At 46.6% G+C, this 14,465-nt stretch overlaps 1 protein-coding gene across 7 annotated transcripts in view; it reads left to right on the top strand.

Moving 5' to 3' along the window:
* VPS13D (vacuolar protein sorting 13 homolog D) overlaps nt 1-14,465 on the top strand; it is a 229,158-nt gene that overhangs the window by 132,393 nt on the left and 82,300 nt on the right. For 6 of the 7 annotated variants that reach the window (XM_084787200.1, XM_084787199.1, XM_084787198.1 and 3 more), the window contains 7 exons: nt 882-990; nt 4,135-4,314; nt 6,598-6,714; nt 7,602-7,751; nt 10,874-11,023; nt 11,860-11,956; nt 13,490-13,638. In XM_084787200.1, the coding sequence (XP_084643326.1) occupies nt 882-990; nt 4,135-4,314; nt 6,598-6,714; nt 7,602-7,751; nt 10,874-11,023; nt 11,860-11,956; nt 13,490-13,638 (952 nt within the window). Of the gene's footprint in view, nt 1-881; nt 991-4,134; nt 4,315-6,597; nt 6,715-7,601; nt 7,752-10,873; nt 11,024-11,859; nt 11,957-13,489; nt 13,639-14,465 lie in introns of those variants that run through there. The other variant, XR_014780258.1, reaches the window with a different exon arrangement.

Below are 14,465 nucleotides of genomic sequence, written 5' to 3'. Positions count from 1 at the left end.
TGGGTTCAAGGCCAGCCTGGTCTACAAAGTAAGTCTATGACAGCCAGCCAGAATTACAAGAGAAACCCTGTCTCGAAAAACCAAAAAAAGAAAATAATAATAATAATAATAGTAGTAGTAGTAGTAGTAGTAGTAGTAGTAGTAGTAGTAGTAGTAGTAGTAGTAGTAGTAGTAATTCAGACTCAAGAAATTTGCCCCTCAAAACAAGAGTTCTGTAAACCATTGCGAGAATTCATATTTTATTTTATATTTTTCTCCTTAATGGCTGATGCCTATCATTTAATTTTAAAATGTATTGTGACAGTACCCATGCAGGTGTTAAGAAAGATCGGAACATAAGATACTTTATAGAAAACGAGCACCTGTTTTACTGAAAAGCTCAGTCTACCCTTACCCTCTAGAAGTGAGTAGCCTACCTTCTGAAGCTTTCTGAAGCTTTCAGGAAGAACTGATTTAGCAGCACTGTTCAGACCTGGTTTTGACCAGTAACTCTGGACAGTTTACATGAGTTACGTTAGCTTCCATAAGTCACTTTGTTTACCTATGTATTAGTTTCTCCACAAAATCAGTATTTGTTTTCAATTGGTACCTTATTTATTTCCAAAACTGTGTAAGTTAAGACAGAGAGTACAGTATTTAGAAATGGAACAGGAAAGACTGTTGAGAAGATTTTCACCCTTCAACAGATAGCCCCTCCCAGACGGCAAGATGGTGTCCTGCGAGACTGCAACAGATGGGCTCTGTTGCCTTGACTTGCTCACGCCGAGGCTCATCTGTGATGGCCATCACATTGCAGGGTGGGGGTGCTGGAAGGCGGAGGGACAGAACCTCAGGTTCTCCTGAGGCATTTCCCAGGGGTCTCACTGCGAGTCTCTGTCCAGATACGAGCCTCTGATGCTGAGAAAGCCAGACCGCAGGCGCAGCACAACACAGACCTGGAGCTTCCGCGAAGGAAAATTGACCTGTGGCTTGCACGGGCTGGTTGTTCAGGTCAGTTGCTTTGACACCCTCAGTTGCAGCTCCCAGGGCCAAAACAAACCTCACCCAGGTTGTGCATGATGAAATATTCGATGGGAAAAATTCATCAGGGAACAGTCCTCTCTAGTCACTCCATTTTGTTAAAGGTAGTCAAGAAACTTCTGCTGTGCGTCTGTCTTTCTACGTGGGAAATGCTGTTTTCTCTTTTTGAGATTTTTTTTTTAGTTTAGAATATGTTCTTAATTGAAATACAATTACATCACTTTCCCCCTTCGCTCTCCCGCCTCCAGCCCCCCCAGAGGCCCTTCCTCAGCCCCTTCCCATGCTCCCTCAACCTTCAAGTTGATAGCCTCTTTTTCTTAGATTATTATCGTTACATGCATATATACTTATGTATGCACAAGTGTATATAAATGCAACCTGCTGCGTCCATTTTGGGTTTTTTGTGTTTGTACTTTTAGGGCTGACCACTCTGCACTGAATAACTGATATACGTGACATCACTGGGAGAGGCCAATTCTCTTTCTCCCTGGAGTCGTTAGCTGCCTGTAATTCTTTGTCTACAGATGGGACCCCATAACACTTCCCCCTTCCATGTTGACAAGTTCATTGATATTACCATTGTTACCATCCTGTTTATGCAGCCAGTTCTAGAGAGACTGTTTCTTAGCACGATTCGTGATATTTTGTTATTTATAAATTTTTCTACTCCCACAGCTCCTGCATCTATGACTCAAAATTGATTTTATTTTATTCATGTATATATGTGTGCATCTGTGTGTGGGTATGTGTACAGGGGCGTGCAGGTACCCTTAGAGTCCAGAAGAGGGTGCCATACTCTTTAGAGCTGGAGCTATAGATAGTTGTATGCTACTTGATGCGGTGCTGGGAATGGAACTTGGGTCCCTTGCAAGAGCAGCATGCACTCTTAACCACCCAACCATCTCTCCAGCTCCATAGGATGTGTTCTTGAAGGTGACAGATCAAATGTTATAAGTAGATGTCCTGAGTGATGGCTTTTTTCTTCTCTTCTTGGTTTCTCTGAAAAATTTCCCCTGATGACATACATTACCTATGTACTTTTTAAAAGAAGGAAAAAAATTATCCTTTAAAAGCCTAACACTGAGATAGGTAAGTTAGTTTGAGATCCTGAAAGCTACAATAGTCTTTTGTAAAGTGTTGGAGCAGGTCACTGTTGTACACTGTCGCCATTGTCATCGTTATCATCTTCTTCCTCCTCCTCCACCTTCTCCTTCTTACTCAATAATTAGCTTGGCAGTATCCTTCTCTTTCTATTTAACTTTGAGATTATATTGTAATTATATCACTTTTCCCTTTCATCTTTTCAAACCCTCCCATATCTTCCTCACTTGCTTTTTTAAATTCATGCCTTTTTTTTTTAATTGTTAAATAAGTTTTCTTTTTGTTATTTGTAAGAAAATGTTTTCAGGACTGACCATTTACTATTATATAGCCAATTGGTATGTATACATGTTTTTGATTTTGCTTATTGCTACATTCTTAATGGTATCAAAATTAACATTTTTGTTGTAGCAAATGTGACCGTCAAGACTGCTAGACAGTTTTCTTTGTCTTCAACTCAACTGGTCTGTGACACAATAAATTTCCATAAGAAAATATGTATTTGAGAAACTGTCAGGTTTTTAGGTTTCTGCCCTTTCTTTCTTCAGGCTAGGTGTGGGCCCCTGCCTCTGAGGTGAGCAGGTGGGAGGGTAGCCTGGAGGGCTGAGCACACAGTAGAGCACCACAGTGGCTACCCACCATGGCACTGATGCAGAGCTCAGCAGTCCAGCATCAGGCCCTCCCTGGTGGAATCAGGCTGTCTTCTCATGGTGGTGTATATAGCCGTGAGAAGCCTCTTCTGTTCGGTGAGATTTATTTTCTTTACCTCTGTGGCCCTGAGCTTTTCTCTTCAAAGGCCAGCTGCTTACTTATGCGCAGCTCACATCTGGAGTGGATTTGGATTTTCAATTAGCAATACAATTCAGACTTCTAGAGGCAAAAGAAGGCTTTTTATAATTGGTGGGTTCCGGGTCTGACCCTGACTTTACTTCTAGTTTTTTTTTAAAAAGCCCATGAAATTCCAATTTTCGTGGAGCATTTTCCTCCCTCCCAAACCCCTTTTCAGTGTTTGTTGTTTCCTGTGTTGCCCACCACTTCTTTGCTATGAGTGTGTTTTGGTTAGGGACTTGGACTTGTTTCGTTCCTATGCTGGCTACAGCAATAGAAGGAAGGCTCACAAATGCTTCTGACCTGCCCTTTGCAGGTTATGTATATGCTTTCTAAACTTGGCTTTATGAAAGGCTTTCCTTGTATTAAGACCTGTCCCATATGCCTTTTCATCACTCAGCATTTAAAATGAATGAAGATGGGTGGGCATGGTGGTGCATACCTGCAATTCCACCAGGAGACGATACGTTTGAAGTTGCCCAGGCAACAGAGCAAGGCCCTGTCCTGAAAACCAAAACGAAGAAAAAGGATTGAAATATTCATTCTTTTTCGTCTATGGTGTGTCCCCTTGGGACTTGCTCTGTAGACTTGCTCTTCATGTGAGGAATGCAGCAGGACTATGACTTTTTCCAAAGGCTTGTCAAACTGTGTCCCAGCGCTGTGTTACAGTTCAGAAGGGGCACGACTGGGACTACTTAGTTGTTTCGCTGTCTAAGTAGGGGAAGCTTTTGCCCTGGGACTGGCTTTTTAATTGGAAAGCTGAGTAAATTAATGATCAGTTCTATTTGAGTTAGTTAGGCAAACCCCAATGGTAATACTCAAAGAAACAAAGCCGGCTTTGGCTACTTTATAAACTTATTTTCAGTGATTGAAGTTTATTATAAGGTGGAGTAAAACCAATCCACTTTGTTTGGGGGGTTACCTCTTACTGTGTGTGCATGTAACCGTCATGTTAATGAAGTAAACTTACCTTGCTCTTATACACAGTCCTAACCTCCTCCCCCTCCTCTTCTTCCTCCTCATCCTCATCCTCATCCTCATTCTTCTTTTTTTTTAATCTACAAGACTAACAAATTGTGACTCCCCAAGGAGGATTGTAACTCATTCGTCCCCAGGTGGCGCGTTGAGCTGTGTAAGTCTGTGCTTTGACCTCTTCTTGTATATCTTTACTTTGACGTCTTTTAGGCCAAAGGAGGGCTTTCCGGCTTGTTTGATGGAGCTGAAGTTGTTCTCGGTCCCGACTCATCAGTGGAACTGTTGGGGCCAGTTCCACCAGAACAACAGTTTATTAACCAAAAAATGAGGCCTGGTTCTGGAGTGTTGTCCATCAGAGTCATCCCAGATGGACCAACGCGAGCACTCCAGGTAAGAATCTGAAGGGCTGACACACCCCAAGCCCTTCGCTTCCCACCCGCATGGTCAGCCATTTAACACATATTTATTTTAATGTAGTCACATGCTGCATGTGGACTGTGCTGTCCTCATTTGTAAGAAAGGGCTGGGCCTCCATTATAAACTTGTGTGGGAGCAAGAGTGGGAGTGGGTATAAATATAAAGATAAGCAAAGCCTAGGGCCTGGAGAGGTGGCTCAGTGGTTAAGAGCACTGGCTGTTCTTGCAGAGGACCTGGGTTCAATTCCCAGCACCCACATGGTAGCTCATGCCTGTCTGTAACCCCAGTTACGGACATGAAGGTACAACACCAGCGCACATAAAATAAAAAATAAATAAATTGTTAAAAAAAAAACAACAATAAGCCAAGTCTAAAAATGCTTAAGAATTAACCAGGCATGGAGGTGGCTGCTCATACTCAGCACTCAAGAGGCTGAGGCTACACCAGAAGGCCCTTCTCTCCAATGTATGAGAATTTTAAAAGATAAGACTAATGCGTACTGGTATTCTCAGCATAGTTGACTATAATACACGTTTTTAAAAATAATTGATGTATGGCCACTCATGAGAAGCGAGGGGCTTGTCTAGTCAGACAAGTACAGTGCTGTGCCATGAAGGTAGAGTGAGGGTGGACAGAGGGACTATGCTCTGAGGCCAAGGGAGCTTCCCGCAAGACATGATGCTACGTTAGCAAGAAGAGTGAACCTGGCAGAGAGGGAAAGGCCCAGGGGCCTTGGCTTCTTGGTCTTGCTCACACAGAGGTCATTTACTGAGCAGCCATTAGGCGCAGGCAGCCTTTCAGTTACTAAGCATGTGACAATGAGCTGACAGTCTGAAATCCGTTTTCAGTTTATCTTAGGGACATAGAGAGCTGATGAGTGATAAGCAGAGTAAACTGTTGAATTAGGGTTCACTAGAGGGACAGAACTTCTAAAATGAATATATGTGTGGATATTAAAAGGGGGTTTATTGGAGTGGCCCACAGGCTGTGGCCCAGCTAGTCTAGCAGTGGCTGTTAAGCCACAAGGCTGATGCCTCAGCTGGTCAGTATACACTGGAATCCTGAAGAAGCAGGTTCTAACACCATGAGGGAGCGCCTCAGCAGCAGGGTAGATGAACTGGCCAGAGTGAGGGCCCGCAGGTGAAAAGCGAAAGCTTCCTTCTTCCGTGCCCTTTCATATAGGCTGCCACTGGCGGTGACCCAGACTTAGGATGAAGAGAGCCTTTACACATGTGCCCAGCTGCTTGCGTTTTAGTTAATTTTCAATATAGTCCAGTTGACAACCAGTTGACAACTAGCTATCATAGAAGCTGACTAGTGGAGAGGCTGGCACATGGCATATGGTAAGAAATAAGACCAGGGACAGGACTAGGGCCTAGGACTGATTCATACTAATGGTAGAGTGTTTTGTCCACGGCAGGCAGGAGTCAGGGGTTGGCACGATAAGGGTTTTATCTGAGATAACTAACTCATTGGTGCAATGCTGAGCAGACTGGATGCAGAGAAAGCCCAGCTAAGAGGCTCTGGCATGATGACCAGAGATGGCAGCTTAGAGCAAAGTGCAGGGAGAGTGGGAGGGCGCAGAGAAGCTAACGCAAAGGAAGCTGATTGAGTGGTCAGCGACTGAGTGTGGAATGAGGCCTAAGGCAAAGGGACCCCAGAAATCTGTTCTAGGCTGCGGGGGTGGAGGTGAGGACGACAAGGGGCCACGTCCCTAAGCAAAAAGCAGAGCTGACTTGAGGGAACCAGAAGCTATGTTGGCTTTTGCTGGGCTAAGCTGGCCTCATGGTTCTCTGTGATGATGTCCACGAGCCACTGTGACCTCTGGTCTGGGGCTCAAGGCGAGATGTGCGCTGGAGGTGCAGAATCATCAGTCATAGCGTGATAGGGAGCGGAGGGAGATAGGGCAGTGGAGTGCTTGTTTACTCGTGTGAGCATCCTGATGCAGTAACGTCATGCTGCACACCATGTTCTGCAGCACGGCTTCACAGAGCCATTTGCTCACGGCAAAAGCGAGTGCACTGCGGAGGCCTGCTTGTGTGTGCAGTGACGAGGCCTGGGAGGCCTGCCCATAGTGTTCAGCTGGCTAAAGTGCTGTGTCTAGACGCATGGGCACGCCTGCTTCTCCATAGCCTGGATCTTGCCCTGGCAGCCTGGGAAGCCGCTAGCGTGCACGGGTTTCCTGGGCATACAGTGACTCTTGACCAGCAGTTTGCACGAAGTGGGAGCCCTGCTTTTGTTCTGGTTTGACCTCAGATAATGGACTTCTGCCAGAGGAAAAGTGAGTGTTCATCATACGAAGTGGAAGAGCTTCCAGTTACAGAGCAGGAGCTGCAGAAACTGAGGAATCCAGACACACAGCAGGAGCTGGAAGTAAGTGCACCGCTTTATTTATACATGTGAGCACATGTGTGAGCGTGGTACCATAGCATGTGTGAGGTCAGAGGGGAACTTGCAAGAATCAGTTCTCTCCTTCAGTCTTTACCCTCTGAGCCATCTTGCTAGCCCTACACAGTAAGTTTTTTAATGCTGCAAATTAATTTTCTTGGTCACCAGTTGGTTAAGAATTTGCTCTGTGATTGTGTGAACTCTGAATGTAGGGTGCTGTTTCACTGTTTTTACTGTTACTACATGTGTGTTTATGTCATTTGAGTGATGTCTGGAGCTTAGGTAGAATCACAGAATAACAGATGTTGCTCTAGTGAGATGACGAAAAGGAAACTAAATGATCCAAAATTTAATAATATTTAGAGAATAAAAAAAATTGATTTTTCCCTCCATATGACTCAAATCTTCCTTCTTTCTCTTTGTTTGGGCTTTGGGAAGAGAATGACAAGTTTGAGATCAGCCTAGGGAAGCATGCATGTGAGATCTTGTTGAATGGTGTTTAATCAGCTGCCCGTGTGGAGCCCTGTCAGATGCTGTGGAAGTGCACAGAATAATCTGGTGGAAACTCACGTCCCAAACAGGGAGAGAGATTCTAGATGCAAACAGGGAGAGAGATTCTAGAACAACCTCTCTCCTGTGTTGTGCAGCACCCTTGTGTTGTGCTAGGTGAGGTGTCCTCTTGTCTGCTAGCACTTGGACCTGGCTGAGGGGAAGGCTTGGCTTCCAGGGAGATGAGAACATTTGAGGCAGAAAGGTGACAGGAGAGACTTTGCCATGGTGGAGGGATCGAAAACCATCACATCTGTGTACTCCTCTGGCTACTATGAGCTCTGTTGTCAACAGTTAATGGACAGTGTTTTGTTTCCTTTCAGGTGCTTGTGCGGTTAGAAGGTGGAATTGGAGTCTCTTTAATTAATAAAGTCCCAGAAGAATTGGTCTTTGCAAGCCTCACTGGCATCAACGTCCACTACACCCAGCTGGCAGCCAGCCACATGCTGGAGCTCAGCATACAGGATGTGCAGGTACCAGGAGCAGAGTCTTGTCCTCATGCTCTACCTCCTCCCACATTGAGCGCTTGCTGTCTAAGCACACTTTCATGTTTGGGGGAAGTGTGTGTGTGTGTGTGTGTGTGTGTGTGTGTGTGTGTGTCTATACACATGAGCGCCAATGCCAAAGGAAGACAGAGCTGTCCTCCTGGATCCCGTGTTAGCAGTTGTGAGCCACTCACCATGGGTGCTGGAAACCATACCCAGGTCCTTTGCGAGCGCCAAAAGAGCTCTTAGCTATTGAGCCATCTCTCCAGCCCCTGGAGGGAATATCTGACCTTCAAAAGAACCATCCTGGAAAGAGCTTCCACCTTAGTGTGTCCCATGAATTCTCTTTGTTTTTGAGACAGGGTATCACTATGTAGCTCTGGCTGACCTATAACTCACTATATAGGACCAGGCTGGCCTGGAACTCACAGAGATCTCGTGCCTCTGCCTCCTGAGTGCTGTGGCCAGTGTGCCTGGCAATAGGCATAAAGACGAGTCCCAGATGCTCCAGCGGATGTAGAAGGAGTCTAGACAGCTAGTGGGGTGGCGGCTAGTGCACGCACGGTGTACGGGTGGAGGTCAGGGGCTTTATTCTCAACGACCACAGCTCCTTCACTGCATCAGAGAACATTACCCAGCAGACAGAGAACGGTGCTGACAGAATTTGCAGTCAACACAAAGTGGAGGAGAAAACCTGAAATGAAGACGCGAAAACTGTGCAAGATGAGGCTTCTTAAGTAGTCTCCCAAGGAGGGGGTGGTTGCTTAGACCAGCGTGACAGCACTGCACTGCCCTCTCTGGGCCACATATGAAAGTAAAACAGTTAGCAATGGTGCGAAGTCTGCAGGGGAGAAATGGAAGTACAGCACTGTAATTTCTTCATACATGACGTGGTATGGTGTCATTTAATGGTAGACGAACACATTGAGTTAAAAACTGTAACCCCCCCCCCCAAATGATACTAGTTGTAGGTAATTAATAATGTGGAAATATACGTGCTTGATGAATCCAAGAGAAGGCAGAAAATGGGAAAGGCAACATATGGGGCACATAGCAAGATGGCAGACAAAAGCTTAATGGTGCCAATTAATTGTCAGCGTGATCAGCATAGAGATGGTCAGATTGCATAAAAATGCAAGACCTTATTGCCACCCGAGGGCACACACGTTAGTAAGGCCTGTAGTCAGCATGGCGGCTGGAGGAGCATGTGCTCAGACTCAGCATGAGGTACACAGTGAGACTCTGTCTCCAGCCCCCACCGCACCCCCACCTGTTAGCTAGAAAGACACAAATAGGTTAAAAGGGCCTGGGGGGGGGCACACTACACTTTAACTAGTCATGAGGAAGGAAGTAGGAGTCACATTGATTAATGTCAGAACAAAGAATATTAGCAGAGATAAAGAAGGTAATTTCCTAATGATAGGAGAATTAATTAATCAAGAGGACATGACACATGTGAACACTGATATGCCTAATCACAGACTCTAGCCTTCTGACATTGTGACACTGTGTCATCTCCAGAAGCCTCACTTGAGAACTGCGCAATTGAATTACAAAGAAAGAAACCGCAAAAAGAAAAAAGGAAAAATCTCGGAATGTTTTAATAAGTTTATGATATCGTGTTGTGCTGCATTTGTAGCTGTCCTGGCTGCACATGGCTCAGAGCCTGAGGGTTGGACACACCTGATTAGAACTTTCAAATATGTAGAAGAGAGCTAGTGAGATGGCACAGTCAGTTAAGGAGCTTGCGCTCAGGTCTGATGAGAGCTGGCTTCCACAGATGCCCCCTGACCTCCACGTGCAAACACCAACCACTTTTGTGCATAGCCTGATGTATGCAGTCATGAACAAGAGACCTGTCTCAAACAAGGCGAGGACTGACACCCAAGGTTGTCTCTGACCTCCACATATATGACCATGTGAGCACACGTCACATCCACCTGCGTGCATACACAGGCACAAAGGGTTAAACACAAAAAAATAGAAAGAACAAAAGAAAAACTAAACGTCTGAAATCCATCAACTAGAGTCTATAATTGCAGCAGCAAAAAAAAAAAAAAAAGTCAGTGAAATCAAAAGCTGTCTTTGGGGGCTGGAGAGACAGCTCAGCCTTCAGAGCTCGCAGCCGGCCAAGGTCTCTGTTCTCTCTTGTCTTGTCTTGGAATAAGGGAGAAGCAGCACGGCAGTAAGAGCACTGGCCTTGGCGGGGCAGGCCTACATGCACCCAGCTCTTACTGTGCAAGGGTTGCTTCACACTTCTCCATCTGTCCGCTAGGGACGCTGTGCTAAGCCTTGTGCAAGCCTCACATGCACAGTGACACAGGCATCATGCTAGGCACTGCAGGTTGTGATCTCTGATGAGCAGCGTTTGGCACAACAGCTCTACTCACTTGATGCTTTAAGGGTTTCTTTATATTTAAATTACTTTTTAGTTGGCAAATAATTATATCTATTTATTGTGCCAAAAATGAGGTTTAAATATGTATATTCTGTTGAGTGGCTATATCCACTGTGGATTGGGTTATCATTAGGCTAACTTCTTAGTCATCACTAAGAGAAGTCAGCACTCACCTTAAAAATTCTAACTTCCCTTGTTATTTCTATTACTATGTTGTTATTGTCAGTACTATTTTTAGTTACTTTGTGCATTTAGATGTGTGCGTATGGCAGGATGTGCACGTGGAGGTCAGAGGGCAGCTTGGGAGAATCAGTTCTCTCCTTCTACCACATGGATCCTGAAGACTAAACTCAAGTCTGCAAGCGTGGCAGCAGATGCCAGTACCTGCTGAGCCATCTTGCTGGCCCTGTTGTTATTTTTGAGACAGGGACTCACTGTGTAGTGCTTTCTGGCCTCAAGTGCTCAGTTTTCCTGCTTCCACTTTCCAAGTGCTGGGATTACTGGTATGCACCAGGTTGCCCACTATTGTCACCACCACTGGTCTTGGATGAGAGTGTGCATGTGCGTGTCTGTGCACATGCCACCCCAGCTGTGAAGTGGCCGAATGGCCAGGGGACTCTGAGAGGCCTGCATAATATGAGGCACCAAATGCAAAAAAAATGCTGGCTAAGCCGCTTGCCTTGTTTCTGTTTTGTTGGCCTGTCCTCCCCAGGTGGACAATCAGCTCATTGGTACCACTCAGCCCTTCCTGCTCTACGTGACGCCCCTGAGCAATGAGAATGAGGTGATCGAGACAGGCCCTGCTGTGCAAGTCAATGCGGTGAAGTTCCCCAGTAAGAGCGCGCTCACCAACATCTACAAGGTGGGCTGGTGGGGAGGCCGGGGGCGATGGCATGTAGGAGACACACTTGCTCTCTCACAGCCCGATCACAGAGTGAGCAGCAGCACAGTGTGTGCACAGTGGTGGCTCTCAGGGCCGAGCCACACGTGGCTTCTGTTTGACCATTCAGGGAAATGCTCAGAGCATCTTTTCTTGGCACCTTGCATCCTTAGTTGTGTTTTCAGTGACCTTGGTAGCACTGACCCATGGAGGCCCGAATCTTTGTTCCTGGGTGAAGCTGTGTCTTGTGGGTGCTGTGGTCTATTACTAAAGGTTGAGTAGTCCAGAGAGAATTCTGGAGAACTGTGGGGAGTCCGTCCTTGGAACAGGCAGTGTGCAGTGTAATCTGCCATGCATGAGCTAACAGCTGAGAGTTATGAGTGAGAAAGCTCTCTGACCGGGAGGTGCCCCCAGGTAGATGCCAGCTAGGATAGCAGCAAGCTGCAGAAGTGGGAGCTGACAGGGACCAGGCCTACCCTCGGCCCTCCCCCACAGGCCCAGGCATGTAGCTTCCGCTTGCTGGTAAGGCCCCGGGGATCAAGCAGAAAGGTAGCAAAGTGTCCGCTGAACGCATCAAGTTCCATCCACCTCTCTGGCAGAGAGAAGTGAGCCATAAGTTGTCAGTCATCTTATCACACAGGTAAAGAAACCCCGAGACAGGGCTTTGCTGTGTTCCCTGGGCTGCTCTGGAACTCCTGCCTCAGCCTCCCATAGTAGCTGAACTATAGTGTCACCGTGCCTGCCTACCTCACTGGGCCTGGCACAAATGAAAGCTGCTTTGGTTGCTTCCCTGTAAACCAAACTTCCTTTCTCTCTAGCATCTGATGGTCACGGCTCAGAAGTTCACAGTACAAATTGAGGAGAAACTGCTGCTCAAGCTACTAAGTTTCTTTGGCTACGATCAGGCAGAATCAGGTAAAGCTGATCCCTCTACGCTTCTGCCTGAGGTTGGCCCACAATCGCGTGTGAGTCTGTTTGTAAAACACAGGTAGTCCCTAGTCAACACCAGCCTGGCTGGCTGCCTCCTAGCCTGAGCTAGCAGGCTCAGATTTGCACTTTAGCAGCTCCCTTTCCAAAATGGTTTGTTGTCTGAATTATGTTCAGCAACTGGGCAGCCCTGATAGGGCCTTGGCATCTGAGAGTGTCCAACAACTGGCCGCTAGGAAGCAGTCCATCCTCCTCTGCACTTTGCAGGCCTGTCTCTCTGCGCTCACGTAACAGAATGATGGCAGTCATTTAGCCGACCACTTTGTTTATGAAACCAGCTCAGGGCCAGGAGTCAGCAGTGCCTTTTTGGCAGTTGCTTTGGTTTAGTTTGAAAAACAAAAAGCCAGCTAACCTCAATTTTTGACTTTTGACATCGGCACCCTTGTGCCTTAATGCTATTACAAAGTTTCTCGTTGCTGGCCTCTGGAGAGGGAGTCAGATCACTATCAGAAAGCCTACATTTCTCGCAGAGCTGGAGGGAGAGTTCAGCTGTTGTCACTTTAGCTTCGTCATTGCAGCCCTTTCTCCTGCTGTCAGTTGACTACTCAGGGCTACAGCTAAGAAGTCAGTGATGCGCAGCCCTCTTGGAAATCTCTTACAGCCTTGCACAGAGGACTTAGGCTTCTGGGAAGACCTCGTCTGCTTGTCATTGCCCTTCCTACACTTCAGTAGCCACTTCTGTCTCCTGAGTATGGAAGGCAGGTCTCCCGTAGAGCATCCGTCAGCCTTGAGTGGAACTGATAGCAGCTTTGACTGGGAATGTGCTAATGTAGCCGTGAGCATTCTATCTGGTTTTCCTTCAGAGACACAGGAAGCCTGGGGAAGTCTGCTACCTGGATGGATGTGTGTATCCTCCCGTGCAAAGAGTGCATTGCTGTTCTAGCTAGTGCTCCTTGTGGGTTGGCAAATAAAAACTCTGCCTTGATTTCCCTGCTTCTGAGACTTGCCCTGCTCAGGGAGGATGCTGCTGGGTAGTAGGTGGGCCAGCACCTTATCAGGATCTGTATTATTCACAGCATTGTTAGTGTTGAGTGAGTCCCTTTTGGGTCACAGCACAGTGCTGTGGTGCGCTGTAGATGCCTATGGCCTGGACCTAGGTACTAGTGATGACAGCATTAGTTCTGGAAAGTTTGTGGCCAGCAAATGAACCTGTGGCCTCTGGCTTTTCAAGATGCTGTCTGCTGTGGGGCACAGAGTCTTGGGTAAGCACATGAAGCTAAGCTACCTTTGAATAACCAATGCAAAAGTCTGCTTTTATAGAGAAATGGCCTCTGTGTGTGCTGTATGCATTGCTGAGCCCACAAAAAAAAAAAAAAAAAAAAAAAAAAAACTAAAAAAAAAACTTAAAAAGCAAGACGACTACATTTTGTTTGTGTAGGTTTTTATGTAAGGTCACACATGTTTGAATCATGATGCCAACAGCTTTTGGTTTTGCTTTTTTTACTTCTGTCTTTGGATCAGAAGTGGAAAAATATGATGAAAACCTCCATGAAAAGACCGCAGAGCAGGGGGGTACACCAACTCGCTACTACTTTGAGAACCTCAAGATCAGCATCCCCCAGATCAAGCTGAGTGTGTTCACCTCCAACAAGCTGCCCCTGGACCTCAAGGTGAGCTGACAGCTGGCGCACTGTCCTCAGCAGTGCGCGCGAGTGTTCGCTTTCTCTGTCCTTCTCACGGCCTTCACTTCGTACTTTTCCTTTTATAGCTGCTCATTAGTGCATGTAATACTCTTTTTGCCTGATGTTTGGGGATAGCTTTGCTGAGGATCAAGACCTTATTAAAAATGATAAAGCGGAATGCTGTAACACTCATCTGCTCTTTGGGTGGCTCTAGACTTAGCCCAGAGTAGCAGAAACCTCTTCCCTGGGCTCGGTCCTAATCTGAGACCAAGACCGTCTTTCTTTTGACCCACTGCCCAGATCTCTCTTGTTTTCTTCTAAGCATGTATTTATTGTGTTGACTGTCGATAGGAAGGTCTGCCACCTGTGAGGGAGACTCGGCTAAAAGCTTGCTGGGATGTGGCCTTGTACAGCTTTAGGGCATAGCCTTCCTACTAAACGTCTTGGTCCATAGGTGACCAGGACACCCAAGTACCATTTTCACTGTTAGTAACAAGGCATACATTAAGGAGGGGCGAGAGCTGCCATTGCATTCCGAGTCTGCCGTGTCTGGGTCTTCCACTGTGCTGGGCTGCCCTCTGGCACATAGGAGAGGAGGCTGTTAGGCTGCCCCTCCTCAGTGCTGCCCTCGCTTGCTGGGTAGGGAGCTGCTGTTCATTGTTTTGTTTCTTCAGCCTGTTTAGTAGCAAAGCGGATGCTGGGAGCAGGAGTAGGGCAGGTGACTGTTGACTCTAATTCTGCCTCCTCGGACCGGCAGCCATTGCTTCTGGTTCTTCCTTGGGCTGCGCTTGAAGAGAGTTGTCCAATGCCCCTCT

The sequence above is a fragment of the Acomys minous genome (genome assembly GCF_964271855.1).
Source record: "Acomys minous genome assembly, chromosome: 6".
Classification (NCBI taxonomy): Eukaryota; Metazoa; Chordata; class Mammalia; order Rodentia; family Muridae; genus Acomys; species Acomys minous.
The sequence above is the reverse complement of the archived record's forward strand: the minus strand, read 5'-3'. Positions and strand labels throughout refer to the sequence as shown.